This window comes from Corvus brachyrhynchos, unplaced genomic scaffold (genome assembly GCF_000691975.1).
Source record: "Corvus brachyrhynchos isolate BGI_N302 unplaced genomic scaffold, ASM69197v1 scaffold101, whole genome shotgun sequence".
Taxonomy (NCBI): domain Eukaryota; kingdom Metazoa; phylum Chordata; class Aves; order Passeriformes; family Corvidae; genus Corvus; species Corvus brachyrhynchos.
Genome location: NW_008237239.1, coordinates 1906438 through 1918591, shown reverse-complemented (window position 1 = coordinate 1918591; position 12154 = coordinate 1906438). Strand labels below are relative to the sequence as shown.

Sequence of the window (12154 nt, the reverse complement as noted above, 5' to 3'; positions counted from 1 at the left end):
ATCTCCCATCTCTGGAAAGGCAGCTTCCCCTCATTACCTCAGCTGCACAGATTCCCAGGCTGCAGAGGGTTAACCCCTACATGCCCAAGGCTTTTTTTTACCCACAGGGCTTCTGAAGGCCCTGGTACCTCAGCTGTAACTTAAAGCCAAACCTGGCCCCAGTTTGTGATTTGTAGCAGTTATTGATGTGTCATCTCTCTAACTAGGAGGGTCTCAGGCACTCCCTTTATTCCAGTCAGGTCCTGAAGGAGGCAACAGGAAAGAGAGGAGTTCTATCACTGAAGGACTAGCAGGACTCTAGGCCATTTCACCCCAGGCAATCCAAGGCTTATCCATGCAATCCAAAACCTCTCCAAGGTTTATCTATGGTATGAAATCTGTCCTGCCCACTGGGCAACTCCAGCTGTCTGCTGGCTAACACTGTCCTGGTTCCACCAGGGTCAAACCAAAAGGGGACAAAGCAACTCCATGTCCTCACAACACATCAGAAGAGTCTCCTCTCAGCCTTCCCAAACACCTCCTGTCCAGCATTCTTCACATTGCTATGGCAGGTTGGACATAGTCAACAGGACACCCATAATTTCTTGAGCTTTGACTCTCCTCTGCTGCACTCCTGTTGCATTTCCAGCAGCTGCTCAAGGAGTTTCCTGCAGTAACCAGCCAGATAACGTGGGCTCTGCTGAGCCAGAGGCGGGACCGCAGCCCTCTTCACCAGCCGTGTTCACGTTCAGCAACTGCTGCAGGGTGTGTTTGAGGAGAAGCACCCAGAGCAATGACCTGGACTCTGCTTAGCCACTGCCCTGCAGGGCCTCTGAGACACACAGCAGGCAGAAAGAAGTGTAATCCGTGCTTCCGACTGCCCAGGAGCCCTCCAATCCAAGGGAACTGGGAGCAAGAGCTGGGAAGTGGTCCCAAAAGCTTTTGGTAAACACATAACCAGGCAGGCAGTGATCCAGCCCTTGCCCTGACAAGTGAATAGTGCTGCCACTTCCAACAGCCAGGCTGCTCCCCAGATTCATGCAAGGGCTATCCAGAAGCCACATGGCATGAGCTGAACTGTGCTGGGCACTGAATTACAGTGGGTGACGCCAGCCCAGCAGTCCAGCTGCACTGGGAATGAGTGCTGAATCTCAGACCTCAAATACCACAGGGTTTCTTTCAAGAAAACAATGCAGAGAGACATGCCCCTCCTAGTGAGAGGCCCAACCCTGTCCCCATGGTCTCAGGTCCCCAGGTGTGGCCTGGATTGCACTGTTCCTTCACAATTCAGTAACCAGGACTTCTCCCAGAGCTCACAGATAGAGTCAGTCACCCAGTGTAACTCAGAGGAACTGCAATGGCACTCCATTTCCTTCTTGAACCCCTTTCCTCATTGCCAGCCCCCCGCTTTCAGGTAAGGTCAGCAGATGCTCCAGAAGACCAGGACAAAGCTTTGGCACGATTGCAGTCCATCACAGGCAGTACATGCGCCAACCTTTGCCATAACAAACAGAACAAGGGCACGGGAAGGGAGCAGGGTCAGTCAGAATAGGGACAGCTGGCAAGAAAGTTATAAAGCAGCTCATCACATACAGCTACATCCTAGAGACTGGCTTGGCTTTCCTTGGACCACTAGGGCTTGTTTAACAGAGCAAATGCCAGGGTTCTGAGAGATTTCTCTTGCAATGAATTTGTAGGTAGCGCTGCTTGTTTCTACCCGGACCACTGCCCTGAAAACTGGCCTTGGAGAAGCCACTCACCTCTGGCCTCAAGGGAGAGGGAGTTGCAGTAACTTTGTGTGCTGAGCACAAAATAAACAATGTCCAATAAGCATATGATTCAAAGCAGGGGACCCTGCAGAGCATGGAGGTTTTGGGGGCAGCTCGGAGAGCACAGCTCCACTGCTAGCATACATCTGTCTTCTCTTTCTTAAGCGCAGAGAAGTCCCATATGTTTGTCATACCCTGCCAGTAAGAGACTAGTCCTCAAATTTTTGATTACAGGAAGGAGATTTGCTGGTCTGCACTTGGTCTGCACAGCTGAACCCCACCCTGAGCCCCTGAGTGGCACCTACAGCACTCCAGTTCCAACAGATGGGAACTGAAAAGCCTTTTCTCAGTCCTGATCCTTCTGGAGCTACACTGTTATCTTCTGATGGCTAAGGGAAAAGGTAAGAAAAAACCTCACCTTCTCCATGTTGTACTGCTCTAAGCTACTCTCTCAACAACTCCTTCATTCCCACTCAGTCTACATCCTGGTAACCCAAATGTGTGGTCCAAAGGCACAGCAGTCATTTTCAACTAAGCATTCTGCCAGCAGATGCCATAGTTTCAAAGCAGCGAGCAGAACTTAACCTAAAGCACAAACTGTGCATCCCAGACCCGCAGGAACTGTTAAACAAGGCACAAAAGACCAGTTCACTGGGAAAAGAGATAGGAGATGGGAGAGGGAACCTAAAAGGAACTGATACCTTATGGTAAAATCAAAATGAAAGCTCTTTTTCCTTTTCAGGAAGCAACCAAAGAAAAAGACAAACGTGTTATTATACTTACAACAAAGCGATGCATTCGTTTAGATAGTGCTAATGGAGACACAATTTCTGTGTTGTTTTTGACAATACCCTCCCTAAGCTGCTGCCAATGACAGAGACCCCCATTCCTAAAGGAAGGCACACAGGCGACAACTGCCCATGCTGCATTGGAGAGCCTGTTCCTCTGACTCACTCTCATGGGGTACTGACTTGAAAGCAGAAGTTATTTTAAGGCAGACACACAGAAATACTGAGAGATTGCAGGCTATGCCAGAGTCTGACTATGAGTTTCAGCAATCTCTCTTCCCAATAACCTCCTAACTTAAAACTATGAACAGCTTCAGGCATGGTACCAGTGTCCAAAGGGTGTAAAACCCAAATGGATCAGACCAGCTTGGTAAAGCTGTCCTGCACATTGCTGGGAGGGGTAAGAGCAGGGCTTGCTCAAATGCATTTCAGATTTTTCCAACAAGGTGCTGATTTGACCTTTCTGGACACATTAGAAACTCAAAATGTTTAAATGTGCGTTAATGACAAAAATGAAGCTGTAACAGAGTGGAGGAGGCAGTGGAAAGCAGTGCAGAACCCAGCACCTGAAGGGTGCAGAGAAAGAACCAGGCAGCTCAGAAGGGGCTCACACTGCACTGGGGTGTCTGATCTCCCTGCTGGTAACTAAGGTAAGCCTTCACACCAAAAACAAAATGGAAAACTGAAGGCAAGAGCTTCAAGTACTCTGTAGGCCTTTAAATTTCATCCTTATTATAATGTTAACTTTACAAAGTCCACAAATACATGAAGAGACTAGACTAGTCTCTTACTTGACTAGTCAGTCTGGAAATACAGGAAAAACACGTAGAATGGGTGAAATTTCACTGAATCATTTCTGCACAGTAATGTGAGAGCAGACACAGGAATGGAAAAGCAATATACAATGAGAATTTCCAAAAAGGAGGGAAAAAAGTGACTCTACCCACAATTTTAATTTCTCCCAATTCTTAGGCAAAGGAGACACCAATGAGGGATGTTAACGGAGCAAAAATGAAAAATCAAATTGAAGGAATTAACAATTAACAACATCCACGCCTCATAGGGATTTTCTGGTCCCTAACTGAGAAAACTCACATGAGCTGAGTTCAAATCTATTGTTCTCCTCTGTCCCTTGGCAACAGTGCTTCTCTACCCTTCAGTAACAGTTACTCTTCTTCCTGGACCCATGGCCACAGGAGGCCCTACATACTCCTGAATCTTGTTTTCAGGCCCCAATCCTCCCTCCTACAGGCTACTTATCCCTTAAGAAACGTTGAAATAAAACCCGCTGAATGTCAGCCCTCCTCAGCAGGAGTCCTGATATCTTGCAACTGCCAATCAACAAGGATTTGTGTCTCCTGCAAGAAGCTCTGCTATTTACACTCCAAAAAGAAAGGGGCTTAGTTCCCTAAATACCAATGTAAAAAGGTCAGGTCTCATGGAAGACACTTTGTGGGGGAATGTCAAGGTCCAGTCTTACACACGTAAGGTTGCTGTGGTTAGAGATCTCTGGAACCTAAGCACACAGAATCTGTCCATCACCCATCCTGCTTAGCCCCCATTTCCCCAAACCACTTACATCTTCAAAAAAAAGAATCACTGCACTTAAAGTAGCCCCACTGCTGTGGATCCACTGAGTGGGACACATCACTGGGTACAGGCTACCGTGAGGCTCCCAAGGGTTTTGCCGTTTGGAGTGCTTTTCAGACTGCTGGCATGACACGAGAAAAGCACTTTGCTTTCAACCTGGCTCATCCTGGGAGCCAGCAGGACGAGGGGGACATACCTTTTCTGTTTGTACGTCAGCATGGCTTCAGCAATGGGCAGCTGGTGTGCACAGTTTGCCCCTGCTATGTACTGCGTTATCCGGGACACGACGTCAGGTGCTTCTGAAACTGAGGGAGAACAGAGGGAAAAGCATTGAAGTGACTTCTTAGACCACTGCCAGTACTGTCCTCCATTTGCTGATGGTGCCCAGCCAGCTGCATTTACACTACCTCTTGCACAGGAAGCTCTGCCTACCCCGGAGCACAGTAAAGCTGAATCTGTACACAGCATTTCTGACTGAAGTGTCTCTGGTCTTTTAGATTTGTTAAAAGCTTTTCTTTGTACCCGCCCAGAGCCAGCTTTAGACTTTTTCACACCTTGACTGCAGGTATCTGCTGAAGAAAGTGCCTGGCCATCTCTCCCAGGTGAGCTGCTCTGCTCACACCAGCACTGAGTTACCTGCGTTTCTAACGGACTCATGGCCTTGCTGAATTGACCAAAAAGACTGAGGGACACACAAGGGTAGGACAAGCACAAAGATCACATGTATTTGTGAGATCGTAGTTGATTCAAGTTGATACAAAGACATTTCCCAAATGCCTTCCATATTTCTTTGGTTTCAATCAAAGAGCCTCAACTGTGAGATCACAGGAACACAAGTGACTTTCACCAGACACTTCCGTACCTTATAATGGGCATTTTCACCCAGACTCTTTGTATTTGAACAGTGAACTGGTAAGAGCTGGGATTCTCTGCCAGATCATCTTGTGCCATCACAGAGTTTCTGTGCAGTTGCCACCACACAGACAAAAATGCAGAATGTACAATGTCTGTACTGTACAAAAATGAGGTGGAATTTTCCTCATAGCATACAGCATATAAGCAAGTAAGGAACAGATGTGGCTCTTGGGCTGGATTTCTATAGGTAATGAAGTATTCCTAATTCAGACACAAAAATCAAGTCTGTATTGTAATTTTTCTGCATTTTCAAGTGCAGCAAGGAATTAAAGGAAACCAGTTCCATATACCAGTTCTTGCATGAATTTAGGATTAAGGGAAAGTGTAGGTTAGGTGGTACACTAGGAAATTTCTAGTCCAGCCTCCTGCTCCAAACTGGGCTGACCACCTTCAGAACAGGCTGCCCCGGGCCTTGTCCAGCCATTCCCGCATCTGCTGGAAAAAGCTCTGAACAATTACAGTGAAGAGGTCTCTCTCTTCCTCTCATGGATAGAGGACTTCCAGGAGCATCCTGGGAGTCTCAGGAACTCTGCAATTCCACCAGGGAGAACTACACTGCAACCTCCTCACACTCACAGTGCTACACAAACTCCAAAGCTTTTTCCTTCTAATGAAATTTCTGTATGGGCAATGCTGCCCACGACAGCATCAAATCTCAAGCCTTCACGTAGCCCTCAGTGTTTCAAATCCTCCTTTCTCCTGTTTCTTTCTGTTCTTGAAGAAATGGAGGAAGAAACTGTAAGCATTAATATTTTAAACAAATTAGTACTTTAACATGAAGTAAGGCTTTAATCTGGCCTAGAACAAACTCAGATCAGAATAGGAACTTGTTGGTCTGACCTAGGGCAACTCCCACTTGTTACCACACTGGTGAAGAACAAAATTCTTTAATGAAAATGTTTTCAAGTCTGCTTGAAAGATCTGCAGGATCTTTCTCACACACAACTAACAGAAGTTAATCTTCCCAGAGCTTCCAGTTTTCCAAGCATTTTAGGCTGCACAGTTCCTGAAGGAAAGCAATGTACTGAACTTGGTAGCGAGACCTCCACATCAAAGAACAAAGCAGCAGGTAGGTAGGAACAGCATGACTCAGGGGCAGCTAGTTAGTGCCTCTGGGAGCCAGTAACTGTTTGCAAACCACCATGTGCAGGACTTAGAAAGGTCAGCATCTGAAATGAGAATGTGGTGGAGTGAGGCAAAAAGAGGAACAAAACCACTTGTCTGCTTCCTCTTGTATTTACTTGACCTTTGCTAAAATTACTCATTCAAGCTTTTCATCCCACACAGGCCAGACAGACAGAGTCTTACCAGTGGTCTGTGCTTCAAGTTTGTTGAACAGATCTCTCCAGGCTAGATCTTGGAAGAAGTTGTTGTATCTATAATCTACAGACCCCAGATACTTGGCCACTGGATGAGAGCCTAAGAAAGAAAGGAAAACATGACAGCTGTTCTTTCCAGCACTGAACACAAGTGTAAGGAATTAAACTCCAAAATCAAAACCACAGTATACACCCCAGAAATAAACTTCTTCAATTATAACCAGGTCATTTAGTCCAGCTTATCTCTACAAGAGCATGCAAATAGACTTCCCAGCACAGACTGCTTCAACACACTGATATCTTTCACTTGACACTTCCCCCCCCTAACAAAATAAATTTTAAAAGGCCAAAGAAAACAGGACTGGGAAACTACCGAGGAAATAAATTATTTGGAAGGCACAAAGGCCCTACAGCTCTCCATGTCAGTCTCTCAGTTTTGCAAGCAGCTTTCCCAAACAGCCCTTCCTGCCCACAGGCTGCACCACAGCCAGGCCACCTCTGCCAACAGGGGCCAGACCCGTTCCTCCAAACACCATTTGCACCCCACAGCTGTTTTGCAATGTTGAGAAGAGGCAATTGCCCCCAAGCAGGGAAAACAACACAGGGAGGCTTGTTTAATCTGTGGAGAAGGGCTATAAACTCAATAAATATGCTGCAATTTGAGACAGAAAACAGAGCCCAAGGATTACAGTACCCAGTGAGTACTGGCATATGCATCAGGTCCCTGCTTACTCTAGCTGAGCCTTGTGGCTCCGCTCCTCTGTGAGCATGGACAGACCTCCTTGCAGAAGCTTTGGGTGTCCAGCCTCCAGCCCTGCATGGAGATCTGACTTCACAATTACACTGAGCAGGACAGGGAAGATGCTCAAGTGACAAACTCTGCCCTGGGAGGTGGCAAAAACTTGCCACCTTCATTTTAGGCCATCTGTGTCCTCAAAACAGACAACCTCCCCCTAGCAACTATCTCTACAATCTTTGAACACAGGAGAAAAGGTGTGCCAGGATCACCCTTCCCAGTCACCACCTGGCAGTCATGGTCAGCAAGAGTCCTGTACATTTACAGTCAGCCATGAAGTAGCCTCAGAGTTCCTCTTAATAATCACATTATTTTCATCCTTCCTGCAGACCAAATTCTCACATCAAGCCACACTTCCAGTGGCTGCAACAATTGAGTCATCAGCTGGTAACTGGAAACCTGACAAATTCTTTCAAGACAACCCCAGCTGCTTAACTGTACTCACCATGGTCCAGGAAAGTTCTGGTGGGAAAAAATACCCCCCCCAAACACTGTCTCAGCCCTCCCAACCTCCAAGCTAATTTCCAGACTTCAAAGAAAGGTTAAAGCAGGAGATCCCTCTGAGCTCCCCTCAATGTCATTAGAGACTGGAGCCTAAGTTCTTCCCCAGCCCCTCCTGATCATGGCTCCTTTCACACCCATCATTTCTTCTGCAGTGGAGCTTTAAGCAGTGCACACAGCACAGCTCTGCACCATGTACTGGAGAAGCTTTCCCATATGCTGGGAAAACACACTGCACATGGCAGATGCAGTTGGAAACAAGCAATAAACAGGAAGTCTCCCAAGAAGTTCTATCCATGGGAGCTATATAAAATGTTAAAATACCCCAAACAGCCAAAATAACCCCCAACATTTTATTTTCCCCTTTTCAGTTGTTCATACAGTGTTTAGACATCAAAAGAGTCTTTCAGCCATAGAATCAGTAGCGTGAAGCAGGACTGAATCTCCCAGTACAAATGTTTACAGACACTAAGCATTTCTGATTGCTAATAAACCACTGAAGGTTGACCCTTCTGTTATTGGAGTGCGTAGTTGTGGATTTAGAAGGTAAAACCATCCAGAGAAAATGTCCACCAGCCCTAGTTCAAAGGTATTGCTAGCAGCAGAGAGGCTTTTCCTTTAAGACATTTATGGCATGTTCACCATTCTGTCTTTGGTGCTTTTTCAATTGTCAGAAATAAGAGGTTGCTCCTCAATCACTTTAATGAACTGCCAGAGAGCTGGCCAGAAATAAGCACTTGATCCGATCAGGAAATACTGCAGACTTCTATGGAAAAGGTCCTGTTAGAGAAGTTTCTATATTTAAAGTAGATTTAAAAAGAATTCACAGTTCTAAAGCATTTCATTATCAAAGTGCCTTGTTAATTTTTTTCTTTTTTGATTACAAAATGAAGTCTTAAGATTAAAAACCAACCCAAACCCACACTAGCTGAATCTTGTGTTTCACTTTCAAAGAGAGAGCATTTTCAGATCATTAAAAACTGCAGGACAGAAAACTCTTCTTCTGAGGCCAGAAGACAGTCAGCAAGTGAGTACCAAAGTCTCAGACACAGACTCTCATTCAAAGCACATTTAACCTTGCAGAATTTTTTTTGTTGTTTTTACTCCCTAAAGAGCTCTCTCTTTTGTTCCTGCCAACCACTTTGGAAACTAAATGCCTTTTTTTACAGAAGGACCCAGCTCTTTTCCTCTGCCTTTTTTATTTGACTTTTGCAAATGCCACCACTGAATGGACAGCCTGACCCCAGTGTTTATAGTGCTGGGCAGCAGCTTCTGATTCCTACAGGAACTGCCATCAGCTGGTCCCAGACTTAGAAAACTAGAAAATACTGGCAAAAAGTGCTTTTCAGGTGTTTTGTTGCTCACATCACTTAAGTGCTCTGTCCACACAAGCCAAGCCCTGGACCACACCAGCACTGCCCAGATGTCCCTGCCCACAGCACCAGCGACTGCCCTGCTTCCCAGGCCTTGCCACTACAACATTCCTCATGTTTCTGACTACAACAAGACCCCTGGTGTTGTCATCAGTCCACTCTACTTCCCTCACCACACGCAATCCAAGCTGGGTAATTTTCCAGCCAGGCAGGCTTGTTGAGCTGCTGAAAGGGCAGAGATAAAGTGTTGGAAAAGAGAGGGAAAAACCTGAGGAGACCAGCACGTAAAGAAAAGGTCAAAAGATGCATGTAATTTGAATAATCTAAATTCTCAGCAGTTTCAGAGCCTTTAAAAAATTTCCAACCCCTCCTCTATGAACATTTTCTGAGTCAAGCCCAGGGAGGCCAGAACAGTTACTGCTTTGGGAAACACAGTTCCCACTGAATTTAACATTTCAGCCAGAGAAAGGGCGTCTAGAACAACATTCTGTGCATAAGAGTCTCCCTGTATGGGAAGGAAGTACTTAAACCCCTTGCTTCAAATAGAAGGCTTACAAGCAGACTTTGGCATCAGCAACTTACAGATGAAATTCAATCACGCAAGAGCAGCAACACCAGCACTACACAATAGTACAACATTTTGCCTCATTTAACCTACAGCCAAAGCTCCAGAAAGGCTTCTCCTGAAGGAACACAGCAGATTTCACCCATTCACCTTTCCATGAAGAAACACCATTCCTTATTTACCTAGAGGGATGATCAGAAATCTCATGTAGCCGAGCCAGTCGGGGGTTTTGTGAGACAGCTGCTCTACAAAGAGCCTCAACACAGCACTGAGGTAATTCTGGGCTCCTGCCACTGCAATTTTAATTGGGTTTGGAGGCTGCGAATTGCAGTTACAGCTAGACAGAAAAAGAGGAAACATATTTTTAATTGTGTTTTCAACCACATATTTCAGAACAAGCAGCAAAGAAAAACCCAACCTGGTTAATAATAATTACAGCAGAAGAGAGTTCGTTCAATACACAAGGCAATATTGCAATGATTCTCAGCAGCTTAAAACATTATTAATAAAATACAACATTCTTCAGTAATTTCTTAATTGGTCTCCTTGCTCCTTCTTTTGCACATTTTGATATTCTAAAGGGCTGGGATCAACTATCTAGGTTAGGATGTACCTACTAACTGCTGTGTCAGAGAACACACTCAGGTACCCACAGCCCTCAGCAGGTAAGTAGGGAGAGCCTTCAGGAACCAAGGAATTAATCTGGGAATTACTTGGAAGGGAGAGCAAGAACTATTTAAAACCCACTTATTTGTTTTGCATGCTTTACTGCTGCATTCATCTGACCTACGAGGCAGCCTCCAAAGCACAGTCTTTTATATTCACTGGTGTTGGTGACTTGTGTCCCCCCACACGAGGCAGAACAGCAGCACCATGCAGGGGTGGTGAGTGCTGAAGAGCCACACAATTCTGACTTCAGGAGAGCAGACAGGAAAGGTTTCATGCAGTAGTTGAGAAATAAACTCCCTGAGTCCTGGGGCACAGGAATTGAGAGGCTTTTAGGGCTGAGACAACACAAGCAAGATGAGAACTTACTATCTCTGTATCCTGGAGACAATTGTGCTGAAAGCTGCCTGAATATCAGCAGAGGAACATGTGCAGACCACTGGCAAGGTGTGCTTTTGCAAGACATCTGAAAGGTACTGAGGAGAGAACAGAACATTTTATAGTCCTTTGTTTGGTACAGTTTGTCACTAGAAGAAAATGTGCCTCCCCCAACCTCCTGGGTATTCTCATATCCGTTCTTGGGCACTCTGCCTGTGTCTGATTTGCAGGTGATATGGCTATTTCACAAATGCCTCCTCCTTGCACAGCAGCCAAAGGGAAGTCCTCCTTCTAGAAAAATGGCAACATCTTTTTGATAGACATAACACCATAACCCAAACACGGCAATGACAACTCTGGAATAGCACAGTTTTTACAGCCACAGAGGGCAGGGCAGCAGCAGCAGCCCATTCACCTCACAGACAGCACTGGGAAAGAGCAGACACTGTCTGCCTGCCTGCTTCTGGAACTGCAGTTGCATCTCTCTGATTCCAAATGGACTTACACAAATGCAGTGTTCTGTCCACCCCTGAACACTGAAAAAAGGGAAGGGTGCTACCACACTCATGTTCCTCATGAGGGACTGTTTCCCCTCCATGCAGCTAATGGGGAACACACAACTCGGGTACACACAATTATGGCATTCAGTAATTATCTCATACTCTCAATTTCTGCACTACTAATCTATACACCCCGGTCCATATCCTTCATGCCCTCTGATACTGCAGGCACAAGCTCCTAGAACCACTGGAAGATGATCTACATCTTCTGTCCATCTCTAGAAGGCATTTCTCTGTCTTCCAAGTATAGAGAAAGTGGAACCAGTAGCTCAGTTGGTATTTTTGCTCTCTCACAAATTGAGACCCTAGCTCTTCCAGAAGCAGAAAGCCAAACCAGACAATGTAACTCCACAAGCCTGGCACAAGTTCTCCAGGCAACAGCCACCCAGCACATATTCATTGGTCCTCTTCCATACATATTTTATTGCTTTCTCAGAGTAAGGTTCCAAAAGGAGCAAAATTTGTTCCAAACCCATAACAAACTGCTCCATGTTGCCAGCAAAAGAAAGTATTGCTCAGGGTTCTTCTTAAAACAACTATCACTCATGAAGGATGGGGTGATTCCTGCAGTCAGCAATCACAAGCACATGTACATGGCTACAGAGCTGACCCGGAATATTTTCTCCTGTTCACCACCTATGCTCAGAAATCTCAGCCTAAACCACCACAAGGTCAGACCTCCCTGCTTCCTTTGTCCCAGTCTACCACAGTTTAGGAGGCTTTTGAGTGCAAGGATTTAGCTATTCCCAGTGTGCTGCTAACCAGAAGGAATGGCATTGCTTGAAGGAGAAAACACCTCTGTGGAAAGACTCAGGTGGCGAAGCTCTATAAGATCCCAGTATCTCCTGGCCAGATGAAATCCAACTTGTGGGCACTGAACACTCAGTATGCTGCGAGCCCCCATGCACCACCACAGCTCTTCCAAGCGGCGGGACCTACTTGGTTGGTGCAGAGC

General features: G+C 45.8%; 1 protein-coding gene across 1 annotated transcript in view; it reads right to left on the bottom strand.

Annotated features, from left to right (window-relative positions):
* The window catches only part of PACS2 (phosphofurin acidic cluster sorting protein 2), a 48491-nt gene that overhangs the window by 15933 nt on the left and 20404 nt on the right, over positions 1 to 12154 (bottom strand). Inside the window, exons 14-17 of the mRNA XM_017729681.1 lie at positions 10631 to 10737; positions 9778 to 9932; positions 6350 to 6460; positions 4323 to 4431 (exon numbers count right to left, since the gene is read on the bottom strand). Of these exons, the coding sequence (XP_017585170.1) occupies positions 4323 to 4431; positions 6350 to 6460; positions 9778 to 9932; positions 10631 to 10737 (482 nt within the window). The remainder of the gene's footprint in view (positions 1 to 4322; positions 4432 to 6349; positions 6461 to 9777; positions 9933 to 10630; positions 10738 to 12154) is intronic.